Below are 14592 nucleotides of genomic sequence, written 5' to 3'. Positions count from 1 at the left end.
GAGAGGGGATTATTATTATTATTATTATTACTATTATTATTACTGTTCCATTTGGTTGTTTCCTGGGAATCGTGTCATGGCTGGGTGTTTACTTCCATAACAGCTGGCAGCCACAGAGACAGAAGCCTGCAGGCAGACATCATCTCTATTGAAACTGTACTTGGTCTTCAATATTTTGACTGCTTCGCAGATTTTCCTTCTATAAATGTTACTTCTTCTGACTACCATGTGTATGTTCTTAAAACTGATAATGTGGGCACATTTTCCTTGGTGTTCTGCTACTACTGATTTTACGTTTTGTCTTAGACATGTGTGGTGTTTGTGCTCTTTAACAAACTCATGCAATAGTCTTCCAGTTTTGGCAAGAGATACTTTACCACAACCACACTCAGTGTGGAAGTATATAAAGTGGCATGGATAGTGGTGCAGTAGGTCCATATATAGGCCCTATATCAGCGAAACTGGAAGGCTAATAACAGATGCATTAAAGAGCATGCATACCACACATGTCTAGGACAAAATGTAAAACCAGCAGTAGCAGAGCACCAAGTAGAATGTGACCAGGTTATGGATTTTATGAATATACTTGTGCTAGCCAGAGAAAGTAGTATTTATGAAAGGGAACTGCATAAAGCACTCGAAATATAGAAGAATAAGTACAATTTTAGTAGATATAACAGCTACAACATTCTTTCTTTGAGACTATCAAGTATCACAGAAGTGAAACAGACACTGAGCAACACCAAGCAAGGAACATAAACAATTACAAGGAAACAACAGAGGCAATTCAACAACATTTTGGATTTCCTCACTCCTTGTGTCTGCTCTCAGTATTTATACAGTGGTAATGGCCCACTAATAGCAGTCTGAAGACTTTTACCTAACAACTCCACTACTCTGAGAAAATGTGATAAAATAATCATTTATAAGTAAACAAAATGCTCTCTTTCAATGGTTCTGTCATCCTGGGACATTTGAAGTCCCGAAGAGCATCCCAGCAGAGGGCTCAAAATGTCAGGCATTGATTAGTTTTTCGAGGAATATGACAAGGCCTAACAACTAAGATGATGTTCTTATCAACGCCAAATTTAACTTTGCAAAAAGTTTTACTTGTTAATCAATTGTCTTAAATATAAATATTCACTTAATGCATTTCAGTTCCATCTAAATTTATCATCCTCCCCTTCTTCTTTCCAGGCACTGCTGAGACACGCACAGGCTTGCTGGATAAGCTTTCAGGGCCTATAACCTTTTGACTACTCCGGTTGAAACCGAAAATACAAAAGCATAATGTTCAATCAACCCAATTTCTGGAGCAAGGGTTAACATTTGTAAATTCTCAGCATCTGCAGAAGCTTGCATTTTCTGCTTCATCTCTGTAGGTCATACCAATCAAAACAGTATTGAGATTGTTAAAGATTGGAATTTTGCTGTAGGTCTACATATGTATATAAGAATCCACCAGAAACAGCAACACGACTACAAGGTTCACTTAGGAGGCCCTACATGACAGACTTTGTGCTGTCTGAAACCTTGGGGCATTACCTTAACTATTTAATACCACTTCACTAATTCAAAACCAAAGTATCACTCTTCAACCTAAATACCATGGGCATTAGAGACTATGGAACATGGGCATTAGAGGTGCTGCTTATTACCTAATAAAGTGTTATATGAGCAATAGAAAACAGTTTGTTCTACTTAAAACAGAAAGTGGTGTTTACAAATCAGAGATCACTTGCATAAAATATGGCGTGCCCCAGGGCTCGGTGTTGGGCCCCCTTCTGTTCTTAATCTATGTAAATGATATTAAATACTGTACTATAAATTCCAAAATTGTTCTGTATGCCGATGACATGTCCATTGTATGTAAAAAGGAATCATGTAATGAACTAGAGGCTGAGTGTAATAATGTGACAAAAGAAATTGTTCAGTGTTTTTAATAAAAGCCACTTAAATGTAAGCACCAGTAAAACATGTTTGATGGAGTTTAACAAAAGTAGTTTGAATAATGAAATTAAATTATACATGGGCAACAAATTGGTAAAGAAAGAATCTAGTGTAAAATTCCTTTGCGTAACAATCCAAAGCAACCTGAAATGGGACACACATATTGACTCCCTAGCAACTAAGTTGTCAAAAAATATATTTGCAATCAGTACTATTAGCAAGTTCTGTAGAGACACCATAGTCCTAAAGACTGCATACCATGCTCTTTTCTCCTCTCACTTGAACTATGGTAGGCTATTGAAATTTGGGGGGCAACAACCAAAGCTAATCTAGATAAGCTATTCATTCTTCAAAAAAGGGGTGTGAGAATAATCTGTGGAGCAAAATATAAGAAATCTTGTCGCAACTTGTTTCCAAAAACAGAGGTGTTAACTGTTATACATTCTAAAAGCCATATTGCTTGTGAAAAGACTGCACCCAAGCACTTATTCAGATTTCCACCAGTACAATACTAGAAATAAAGAAAGATTTTACATTGGCAGCCACAGAACAGCACTTTACAAAAAGGGGCCTCAGTACGCAGGTATAAAATTAGCTAATACACTGCCTAGTGCAGTCATGGCTCTTCCTACAATTAAACTGAAACATCAGCTTAAGAAATTTTTAGTAAAACACCCATTCTACACATTAGAAGAGTACCATACTTATATGAAGAACAACAAATGCTTTGTGAAATTATGTGAATAGAAAACAGTAAACATCTTATTGTAATTTTGTTGTAAATTAATGACGTATTCAGAAGAATGTGTCTTGTGTATTGTACAAATAACTTTAATCATTACTGTTTCTTTGTACATGTGCACTGTACCATTCGATGTCGAATAAAGCTGCTATTATTATTATTATTATTATTATTATTACACTGTGCGCCACATTACAGATCAGTGTGTAATGACATTTAGGATTTCATACGTTCACATTCATGGGCTCCACCAACTAATAACCAGATTGTTAATTTCCAATGTTGGCATACACCTTGGTCTACACTACAAATCAGTCTGTCAGTGTAGCCCACATTACAAAATCTCATGAAGGCGCAAAAGAAATATTAAGTTTTCTGTTCCCTTTCTCTTTGTGTAAATACTATGTCACATGCCACATTATCACGTTATGAGACGAAGCCAAAATTTGGCTTGGCTACGTTAATTTGACCCCATATATCCACTTAGTGCTTGTGGAATGAAATTTCTGCAGATAACCAAACTCCACTGTATTGGTCGACGTTGCTACAGTAACTTCACAGAAAAGATGACAAAATTTTACAATACACTGAGCGAGTGAACAGTTAAAAATCATCATACTTCATGTCTAACAGGGGTATAAAAATACTGAGGACTGTGTCATAAGTGGAATGTATGTCAAGTATGACTCAGCCACTTGTAAGGCATAGATGTACAGATATAAGCAACCATTTGCTGCATAGCGAAACTACCAAACTATACACAAATTTTAAACTAAAACAAAACCTTGTTTGCAATACTACGTGTAATGTCAATTCAGTGGCACTAACACTTACTCTTCCTAAACAAACACTTCTTAAGACACCTGTTGGGGGCATCCCTGTTTAACCATCGCGCTCACGAAAATTGCGAACAGGTTCATATTGATATTATCGTACAGCAAACATGAAGGTAAACGTACCTCTTGTGCGTTGACTTCACGTGGTAGGACTGAGCTTCTTCATTGTAGAAAACAACGCCACAATCTTCACACGGAAACATCTTCTCAGGCTTCTTATCTGGATGGTCGGAAAGATGTTTGTCACGATTAATTTTAAGAGGAAACTGCATGCCACAATATGGGCAGAAGTGCTTAGCTGCACTTTCAGGATGTTTCCGGAACTTATGCTGAATGGCAATGGTGACATTTTCGAATTCTTGCCCACACACATCACAAATTATTTCATCTGATTTTCCAGATGGCTTTGTCGCGCTAGCACGATTTGGAACTGGCTGTTTTGGTGTCTTTGCAGCTGGTTGTAGCTGCTTACAAGGACGGCCTCTGTTATCAATTTCTTTATTTGCGTGTTTCCTGGAAAGAAAAAAAAATGATAGCACAGGTTTATAATTTGTTAGCAAACGTGTAACATCGACGAACTTTACCGAAAATGTTCCTGCAGCTCTTCCTTTGTATCGAGCTTTGTATTACAAAGAACGCAAACATGTTTTTTAGCTTCAGACTGCTGGGACATAGCTATCGCTGGTAAAATACGTAACAGGCAATTACCATAAAATATATAGGGCACTCGTAAGGGAGGGCGTATTAAAAACTTTTCCTATTAGTTCGAAACACAGTGATCGTCAAGCCATTTCATTATTATTATTATTGCTAAGAACTGACGCCTCAACATCAACAAGCCGCCCACACAAACTAAAACATCACATAAAACAAACAACCAGACGCCATTCTTTACATGCCAAACTCAGCTAACAGCTTGAACTTGGCGCTATCTACTGGCGAACTCCTAACATCAGAAGCAATCGATGAACTTCTTTGGTATAAGAAAGATAATTTTTTCAAATAACTACAAAAAACTGCACTTTCTCTTTCGTAGCACATATTTTGTTCGAATACAAATTTCGTGTTTCTGAATTACTACATAATGAGATATTGCTAAAATGTCTTGTTTCATTCCACAAATCCCAACGCCCAGGGTAAAAATTTCGCACCATTCGAGTTGTGGAACACTTTAGGCTTGAGCTATGCTATTGCGTTCAGTTCTCAGTTCCTAATTTCGTACGCTACCGGTTCTGCTTTTATCGTTGTCTTTATTGTCTGCGCTGTTTTTCAGCCCTCTCGTCTTCGTCTTCCATCCACGATCCACATTGTTGCAGTGTGGCACTGGGGCAGTTGTCACGATGCTACGCGCCAAATGCGGTGTGCTGCATGACAAACGACGACGTATAGAAGGCCCGCCACTGAGAATGCCAAGGCAAAACTGATATTCTAAGGCTACACAGTATTCTGAGATGTTTTGAGAAAAATAATCCGCACTGGCTGTAGAATTCTTTTTGTTAAATGTGTAAACTGGTTTCGCGTCACTTGCTCAGGTGTTAAAGATTATTTTTAACAAGGCATCGGCGAAAGGTTACTGCCGTAGAGCTATTCACGTCAAGCGTGTCACAAGCAGGAAGGTGGTTTAGCAGCAGCTACAAGGCAGTTCTGGAATGAAAATGCGACATAACAGTTAACATCAAAACGTACAGATCGCATCCCGACTATTGGACCCTGCTTCTAGCAGCTGTTTTGAATTATTTTTTCCTTGCACGAAATGCATCAGATCTCTGCAAGTTTTGTTCCCTATATAATGACCGAAACAGTAACATTCCTGTAGGCCTCGTGAAATGGTTTCGCATCCTTTGGTCCACGAGTTGCCAACCACTGGTGCCAGAACCATCCAAATCCCATCCAATCGCCTACAGATGTCATAAAATGCTACAGTGCAACGACCATTGAAGCGAAATTTCAGAAAGCCACAGCCCTGTCCCCATTGCAAACCAAACTGTCTGCATAAAAAAAACTTATACTCCCACCCACCGCAAAATCTGTAACCAGTCTCAATCCACACATTTCCATAAATATAAACCAAAGCCACCAACCACGAAACTTAAACTTATTTTCCACATCTGTCCCACTGGCACAACCCTTCATCCCAACAACTCCTTCTGTACCACCATAACTGCTAAACACATTACCCATTCTATTGCCACTTGTATCGAGAACTACTAACCCTTTGAACCTGCACATATCCTCCAACAAGAACCTTAACAGTTCCATATTAATGTCCAAATCATCGAATCCCAAAACCAGAGCCGCTTCCTTTTCAATTACATCAAAAATATAGTTTAAAACCCTTTTCCAGCCCTACTTCATCACCTAAGAGAGCATGATATGAAGACAGCACAATACTCTATTCCATAATATTTGTCTGTAAACTCCAGCAAAAACCATTTCATCCACATCCAGTCTGAACATGACATCCAAGCATTTATCCTTAATGAAACATTCCTACAACTACATTACACAGTCAACATGTCATCCTTAACCCCACAGACATTCATGGGTAGCAACTGGACACCTCAGGGATATTCCTCTTACTCAACCTTTATTCAATTATCTCTTAGGGCACCGAATCCTTACCATTTACTGGTACTTGAAGAATCTAACTGCAACCTGTGCCAACATCTACTGCTTTTTTGTACCAAAACCCATATCCTAAGACTTCCTCATCCACTTCAAACAGACCTTCTTCACTATTGGATTGCTGTCGATCTTAACATCAATAGCCACTACTGCCTCATCTGTTCAGTCCTGTCAGTTTATTAACACTCTACTAGATGATCAGGCTCCCTTACTCCAATAGACCAGTTCCATTACTCCTTGCACCAGACCCAAGACTTAATACCCAAAGCACAACACCTCCCCCATCCCCTCCAAAAATTCTTGCAGGATTCTTCTCATGCCAACTGAAATGGCTCCTGGGACTTCATTTATATACATATCAAAAATCACACAATAAACTGCAAACCCCTGATGACACACTATTCACTGCGCCCTTCCTTGAAGATATTTTGGCTCAAGCAGTATCCACCTATATTCCTACTAGGCCAATTAAACCCCATCAGCTCACTCTCCCCCATAAACTCTACTCCTATTAAGAGTATCCCATTGACAGTGTTGGATTATCCATTAGGTATATTAAGCACTGGCATATTGGTCCCATTTCTTCTAGGGGCCAAATACATTGGCACAAAAATTGTGCTCCCCTAGCAATAACTTACTGTATTGAATGTAAAGTTAATATGTAATGACTATTACTTTCTGACTTTAGCTGGCATCATTTCACATAGCAGTACTAGTGTTCAAACTTTGTTGAACTGCCCATCAAAATACTATCAAACCTGGACTGGACCTATATCTGACCCTCATGGTGACAATATTATCGCCTATGGACAGACTGCTTCTTGTGCTGCTCTCTAAGACTGGCTGCATGGCGCTCATCTTGGTCCTGGTGAAAATCCACAACAATATGGTTTATCCAAACATGCTAATTTCACTAACAGCAACAGAAAGTGTGTGCTCATTTATCACCAGGAAGCTCTAACATACATTTTGAAACATTAATTTGTAGTTTATTTACAGTAGATCATTTTCGAAGCTGATGAGCGTGTACAGTATTCTCATTTGTTTAATGAAAGTTTTGAAGTTTCTTAAATATGATATTACAAAATATCTAGTGGTAGGTAAGATTAAAACATAACAATGTTTGCATATCAAAAACTGAAGAAAAGACTGTGATATACACACCTATGAAACAAAACTACTGGTAGAATGTTGGTGCAAATATACTTTCAGAAAACAATACTGTTATCCACTAATACATCAAAAACAAAGATCAAGAGTTCTGTTCAAAGTAATAAAGATTTATTTAACCAGAACGCCAGTTATATAACTTCCATTCTGTGAAAAATAATTCATTTTAGGAATTATTTTAATCTGCATGTGTTCATGCTTGGATATTAAAGCTTTTTAAAATTTTAAGGTATTATTGTCAATTATAGTAGCATTTTGTTATTTGCCTTACAGTTGTCCTCTGTATTATTACAAGAGTTTTGGGTTAAAATTATGAAGTTAACATTTTGTAAAATATTAAAAATGAAATCTGATGATATTCCATTCAGTTTATCATTATAACTGATGATTAACTATGTGATGCTAAGTTCTTTACAATCTCTGCCAATGCCTTTGATGAGCATGAGTCAGCAAACAGCTTTTCTGTTCCTGCCAAGTAGAACAGAAATGCTCTTATAACGGCAATGTTTTGCAGTCATTACAGTTGTTAAGACTTACTAATACTAACTCTTTATTTTGTCACAGTTTAATATGCATCATGTCAATCTGCAATATTTTCGCAATATTTAGATAATTACATGTGCGCTATACTTACCCTATGGAAATATTTGTGTTACATACTGTAACCACATCATAATTGTGTATGGATACCTGAAAAGTAGAGATTCAAAGTATAAGGACTTTATTTAAGCCAAGGGATCTGGAATACAGCCAGAATTTTCATATATTTCTTAAAATATCAAAATAAGTACTTCAAAACGATGATGAAGGAGCAAGACCAGTGCACCTCAAGGGGAATGCTTAGCTGGTGAGCAGTTTTGTGTAACGTGCTGCAAGTGCAGTACAAAAGCAAATTTTGTTCTCAAGTGTTGCTGTTAATTCAAGAAGTTTCTTCCTTCTCATGACAGCAACAGCAGAAGCTAAACAGTTCCATGTATATTTTGTTGTAAAACAGAACTTTTCATAGTGTCGTAGAAGAAAATAGGGGCAAAACCATGCCAACAATATTTTGTTTTCAAAATTTTGGCTGTATTTAGTGCCACAGTCACATTGTATTTCTCAAATGAGCTTGAGATTCAATTTATTCCACAATCAGTTGTACCCTAAGGAGATTATCAAGTGATTTGATTTTTCACTTTCTCCCAACATAAGTCATGACAAAATAATTCATGTTTGACTGGACAGACGTCAGTGTCCAGTGGGCATAATATTTCAGCAAGCGACTATGTTGCCATCATCAGGGGCCCTAATGAACTGACAGCTTAGAGGCCACTGCGATACTATTTTGTCATTGTCAAGCAGTTTTAAAGTTGCTCAGCACATGTTGCAGATATGTGTGTTGTTCATAAATACAACACCAGAAAAAAAAATTGTAAACCTGGAAAGACAACATCTATTTTGATCCGATGACGGCATATGCTACCTGACAGTTAGCAGATGTACTGATAATGGTTTCAACATTGTCCACCAATAGTAGCATAGTGGCATAGCTACCAGAATGTGATCAGTGTCTATCCTTTAATAGGGACAGCTCACAGTCAGAAGTCTCAGTGTTTTGCAATTGTGTGAATCAAACAGGCAAGCAGGTCACAAAGATGAACTCGTGCTTCCTACAGCCAACAGAGTGAGTATGAAAGGGGTCAAATTATGGCCTTCTGAGTGGTGGGATGGTCCTTTCAGACAATTTCACAAGTCTTGGACATGCTGCATCAGTTGTGCAATGATGCTGGTATCAGTGGTCACATGAACAGTCTCACACCTGTAGTTGAGGTTCTAAACATCCATGCAGCATAGATGCCCGCCAGAACTGTCATATTGTAAGGGCATCAGTAGCAGATCCTGTAGCTTTGGCAGCACAAATTAAAGGGTTTATGACCACAGACATGTCAACATGAACCGTTGCAAACCAGTTATTAACAATGGGACTATGATCATGCACACCTCTAGCTCGTCCTCCACTCATGCCACAGTATCGACATGCATGGCTTGACTGGTGCTGTCAGAGGATCACACAGAAGATGTGCTGTGGGTCTTCAGTGATGAAAGCAGATTCTTCCTGCATGCAAGTGATGGTTGCGTGCATGTATGACGTAAACCCAATGAGCACTGTCTCATAGAGTACATTCGTCCAAGACCCCGTGTCTTATAGTCTGGGGTGCAATAAACTAAACTCTCAGTCATCTTTGGTGTTTCTGGAGGAAACGCTTACCTACATTTGGCATGTGCAGCATGTTGTTAGACCCATTCTTTTGCTCTTCTCGCATTGGGGAGGTGATGTGTTGCTCCAACAGGATAATGCCTGCCCCTACACTGCCTGTGAAACTCAATGTGCTCTGCAATATGTGGCAATTTTCCTGGCCAGCAAGATCTCGAGACTTGTCTCCAATTAAGCACATCTGGGATATGATCGGACAAGAAGTGACTGGTATGTTCGTGACTGATTGGGTGCCAGTCTCAGCACCTGTGTTGCTGTCCATGGAGGACACACTACCTTCTAATATGGGTGTTTGAGCATGGATCAATACCTGGTACCTCAGAACCACTTGTGCTATTGATATGTAAATGTGATCATTTCATGTACCCCATATGCACTGTTGCAAGAATAAATCTCGAATGAACTGGAAACTTCTAATGGGGTGTACTAATTTTTTTCTGGCAGTGTATTTGATTCATTGATCCTCCAGTTTTAGTTCACACTTTTTTTTTTTTTTCCATCAGTCTACTGACTGGTTTGATGCGGCCCACCATGAATTCCTTTCCTGTGCTAACCTCTTCATCTCAGAGTAGCACTTGCAACCTACGTCCTCAATTATTTGCTTGACGTATTCCAATCTCTGTCTTCCTCTACAGTTTTTGCCCTCTACAGCTCCCTCTAGTACCATGGAAGTCATTCCCTCATGTCTTAGCAGATGTCCTATCATCCTGTCCCTTCCCCTTATCAGTGTTTTCCACATATTCCTTTCCTCTCTGATTCTGTGTAGAACCTCCTCATTCCTTACCTTATCTGTCCACCTAATTTTCAACATTCATCTATAGCACCACAATTCTCTTCTGTTCCGGTTTTCCCACAGTCCATGTTTCACTACAATACAATGCTGTACTCCAGACGTACATCCTCAGAAATTTCTTCCTCAAATTAAGGCTGGTATTTGATATTAGTAGACTTCTCTTGGCCAGAAATGCCTTTTTTGCCATAGCGAGTCTGCTTTTGATGTCCTTCTTGCTCCGTCCATCATTGGTTATTTTACTGCCTAGGTAGCAGAATTCCTTAACTTCATTGACTTCGTGACCATCAATCCTGATGTTAAATTTCTCGCTGTTCTCATTTCTACTACTTCTCATTACCTTCGTCTTTCTCCGATTTACTCTCAAACCATACTGTGTACTCATTAGACTGTTCATTCCGTTCAGCAGATCATTTAATTCTTCTTCACTTTCACTCAGGATAGCAATGTCATCAGCGAATCGTATCATTGATATCCTTTCACCTTGTATTTTAATTCCACTCCTGAACCTTTCTTTTATTTCCATCATTGCTTCCTCGATGTACAGATTGAATAGTAGGTGCGAAAGGCTACAGCCTTGTCTTACACCCTTCTTAATACGAGCACTTCGTTCTTGATCATCCACTCTTATTATTCCCTCTTGGTTGTTGTACATATTGTATATGACCCGTCTCTTCCTACAGCTTACCCCTACTTTTTTCAGAATCTCGAACAGCTTGCACCATTTTATATTGTCGAACGCTTTTTCCAGGTCAACAACTCCTATGAAAGTGTCTTGATTTTTCTTTAGCCTTGCTTCCATTATTAGCCGTAACGTCAGAATTGCCTCTCTCGTCCCTTTACTTTTCCTAAAGCCAAACTGATCGTCACCTAGCGCATTCTCAATTTTCTTTTCCATTCTTCTGTATATTATTCTTGTAAGCAGCTTCGATGCATGAGCTGTTAAGCTGATTGTGCGATAATTCTCACACTTGTCAGCTCTTGCCGTCTTCGGAATTGTGTGGATGATGCTTTTCCAAAAGTCAGATGGTATATCGCCAGACTCATATATTCTACACACCAACGTGAATAGTCGTTTTGTTGCCACTTCCCCCAATGATTTTAGAAATTCTGATGGAATGTTATCTATCCTTTCTGCCTTATTTGACCGTAAGTCCTCCAAAGCTCTTTTAAATTCCGATTCTAATACTGGATCCCCTATCTCTTCTAAATCGACTCCTGTTTCTTCTTCTATCACATCAGACAAATCTTCACCCTCATAGAGGCTTTCAATGTATTCTTTCCACCTATCTGCTCTCTCCTTTGCATTTAACAGTGGAATTCCCGTTGCACTCTTAATGTTACCACCGTTGCTTTTAATGTCACCAAAGGTTGTTTAGACTTTCCTGTATGCTGAGTCTGTCCTTCCGACAATCATATCTTTTTTGATGTCTTCACATTTTTCCTGCAGCCATTTCGTCTTAGCTTCCCTGCACTTCCTATTTATTTCATTCCTCAGCGACTTGTATTTCTGTATTCCTGATTTTCCTGGAACATGTTTGTACTTCCTCCTTTCATCAATCAACTGAAGTATTTCTTCCGTTACCCATGGTTTCTTCGCAGCTATCTTCTTTGTACCTATGTTTTCCTTCCCAACTTCTGTGATGGCCCTTTTTAGATATGTCCATTCCTGAATGAGATTTTCACTCTGCAGCGGAGTGTGCGCTGATATGAAAGCTTCTGTAAAGTTTGGAAGGTAGGAAGACGAGGTACTGGCAGAAGTAAAAAGCTGTGAGTACCGGGTGTGAGTCGTGCTTCGGTAGCTCGGTTGGTAGAGCACTTGCCCACGAAAGGCGAAGGTCCCGAGTTCGAGTCTCGGTCGGGCACACAGTTTTAATCTGCCAGGAAGTTTCATGTCCATTCCTCTTCAACTGTACTGCCTACTGCGCTATTCCTTATTGCTGTATCTATAGCGTTAGAGAACTTCAAACGTATCTCATCATTCCTTAGTACTTCTGTATCCCACTTCTTTGCGTATTGATTCTTCCTGACTAATGTCTTGAACTTCAGCCTACTCTTCATCACTACTATATTGTGATCTGAGTCTATATCTGCTCCTGGGTACGCCTTACAATCCAGTATCTGATTTCAGAATCTCTGTCTGACCATGATGTAATCTAATTGAAATCTTCCCGTATCTCCCAACCTTTTCCAAGAATACCTCCTCCTCTTGTGATTCTTGAACAGGGTATTCGCTATTACTAGCTGAAACTTGTTACAGAACTCAATTAGTCTTTCTCCTCTTTCATTCCTTGTCCCAAGCCCATATTCTCCTGTAACCTTTTCTTCTACTCCTTCCCCTACAACTGCATTCCAGTCGCCCATGACTATTAGATTTTTGTCCCCCTTTACATACTGCGTTACCCTTTCAATATCCTCATACACTTTCTCTATCTGTTCATCTTCAGCCTGCGGCGTCGGCATGTATACCTGAACTATCGTTGTCAGTGTTGGTCTGCTGTCGATTCTGATTAGAACAATCTGGCCACTGAACTGTTCACAGTAATACACCCTCTGCCATACCTTCCTATTCATAACGAACCCTACACCTGTTATACCATTTTCTGCTGCTGTTGATATTACCTGATACTCATCTGACCAGAAATCCTTGTCTTCCTTCCACTTCACTTCACTGATGCCTACTATATCTACATTGAGCCTTTGCATTTCCCTTTTCAGATTTTCTAGTTTCCCTACCACGTTCAAGCTTCTGACATTCCACGCCCCGACTCGTAGAACGTTATCCTTTCATTGATTATTCAATCTTTTTCTCATGGTAACCTCCCCCTTGGCAGTCCCCTCCTGGAGATCCGAATGGGGGATTATTCCGGAATCTTTTGCCAATGGAGAGATCATCATGACACTTCTTCAATTACAGGCCACATGTCCTGTGGATACATGTTACGTGTCTTTAATGCAGTGATTTCCACTGCCTTCTGCATCCTCATGTCGTTGATCATTGCTGATTCTTCCGCCTTTAGGGGCAATTTCCCACCCCTAGGACAAGAGAGTGCCCTGAACCTCTATCTGCTCCTCCGCCCTCTTTGAAAAGGCCGTTGGCAGAATGAGGCTGACTTCTTATGCCGGAAGTCTTCGGCCGCCAATGCTGATTATTTATCAAAATTTAGGCAGTAGCGGGGATCGAACCTGGGACCAAAGACATTTTGATTATGAATCAAAGACGCTACCCCAAGACCACGGGTACCCCTTCGCATATTAAGATGATTCAAAATGCCTTGATAATATCTGCAGGTCAAAATAGATAGTGCAATAAATTGAATATTATACCACAGACTGTCATTGTTATTTCATAAATAAATATCTACGATCCCTCCTATACCGGAAATTTATAAAATTTTTGGCAACTTACCAATGAAGGAAGAAAATCTTGAATCAAATATCCATTTGAAGTGTCCCATCAACAATGACAAATATTGTTCTATGAGTTACTAAAATTTGCAGAATATTTAAATTGATGTAGTAACTGCTGCTGTTAGATTTTCTGTTTTAGCTGACAAAATGATGCACATAACAGGAATAGGTAACAAATTATAAAAGTATAATTTATTGAGCTCATTACTGGAAGACTTTTGTGAACATATCATTGGGCTGATAAATTTACAATTAAGGTTCAAATTTCTGAATTTTAGGCAGACTGACTTAAACTTTGTGGTGTGATATGTTGTTTCACACTATGACACACTGCATTTCACTTGATTTGTGCAGAAATTCTTTTTTCCTCATAATTATGTCAGTTGGCTGAATACTGGGCTATCAACATAAAATGAAACTGGAGAAATGCAGGGGAATATCTGATAATGAATAATAAGATGTAAATGCAGGTAGGCTACAATGAACAGCATAGTAAATGCGTTATCATAGCCATGATATACATAAAGGCAACTTTATATGCCTGATAATTCTGCAGATGATGAAGAGATTCAGATAACATATGATGAGATGAAAGAAATTCTTCAGATTATTAACAATGATGAATATTTAATTGTGACATGGGACTGGCATTTGACAGTGGAGAAAAAAGACAAGGGGGAACTATCGGAGGCTGTAAACTTAAGGAAAAAAATGAACAGGGAATATGCTGGTAGAATTTTGTACACAGTACAATTTAATCATTGCAAATACGTAGTTCAAGAACAATGAAAGAAGCTTGCATAAGTAGGAGAGA

General features: G+C 39.0%; 1 protein-coding gene across 2 annotated transcripts in view; it reads right to left on the bottom strand.

Annotated features, from left to right (window-relative positions):
- Positions 1–4495, bottom strand: part of LOC126467339 (zinc finger protein 236-like) — a 50321-nt gene extending 45826 nt beyond the window's left edge. Inside the window, exons 1-2 of one of the 2 annotated variants that reach the window (XM_050096454.1) lie at positions 4113–4495; positions 3652–4041 (exon numbers count right to left, since the gene is read on the bottom strand). In XM_050096454.1, coding sequence (XP_049952411.1) covers positions 3652–4041; positions 4113–4201 — 479 coding nt within the window. In that variant the 5' untranslated portion in view covers positions 4202–4495. The remainder of the gene's footprint in view (positions 1–3651; positions 4042–4112) is intronic. The other variant, XM_050096455.1, reaches the window with a different exon arrangement.
- Positions 4496–14592: the final 10097 nt, after the last annotated feature.

The sequence above is a fragment of the Schistocerca serialis genome, chromosome 1 (genome assembly GCF_023864345.2).
Source record: "Schistocerca serialis cubense isolate TAMUIC-IGC-003099 chromosome 1, iqSchSeri2.2, whole genome shotgun sequence".
Taxonomy (NCBI): domain Eukaryota; kingdom Metazoa; phylum Arthropoda; class Insecta; order Orthoptera; family Acrididae; genus Schistocerca; species Schistocerca serialis.
The sequence above is the reverse complement of the archived record's forward strand: the minus strand, read 5'-3'. Positions and strand labels throughout refer to the sequence as shown.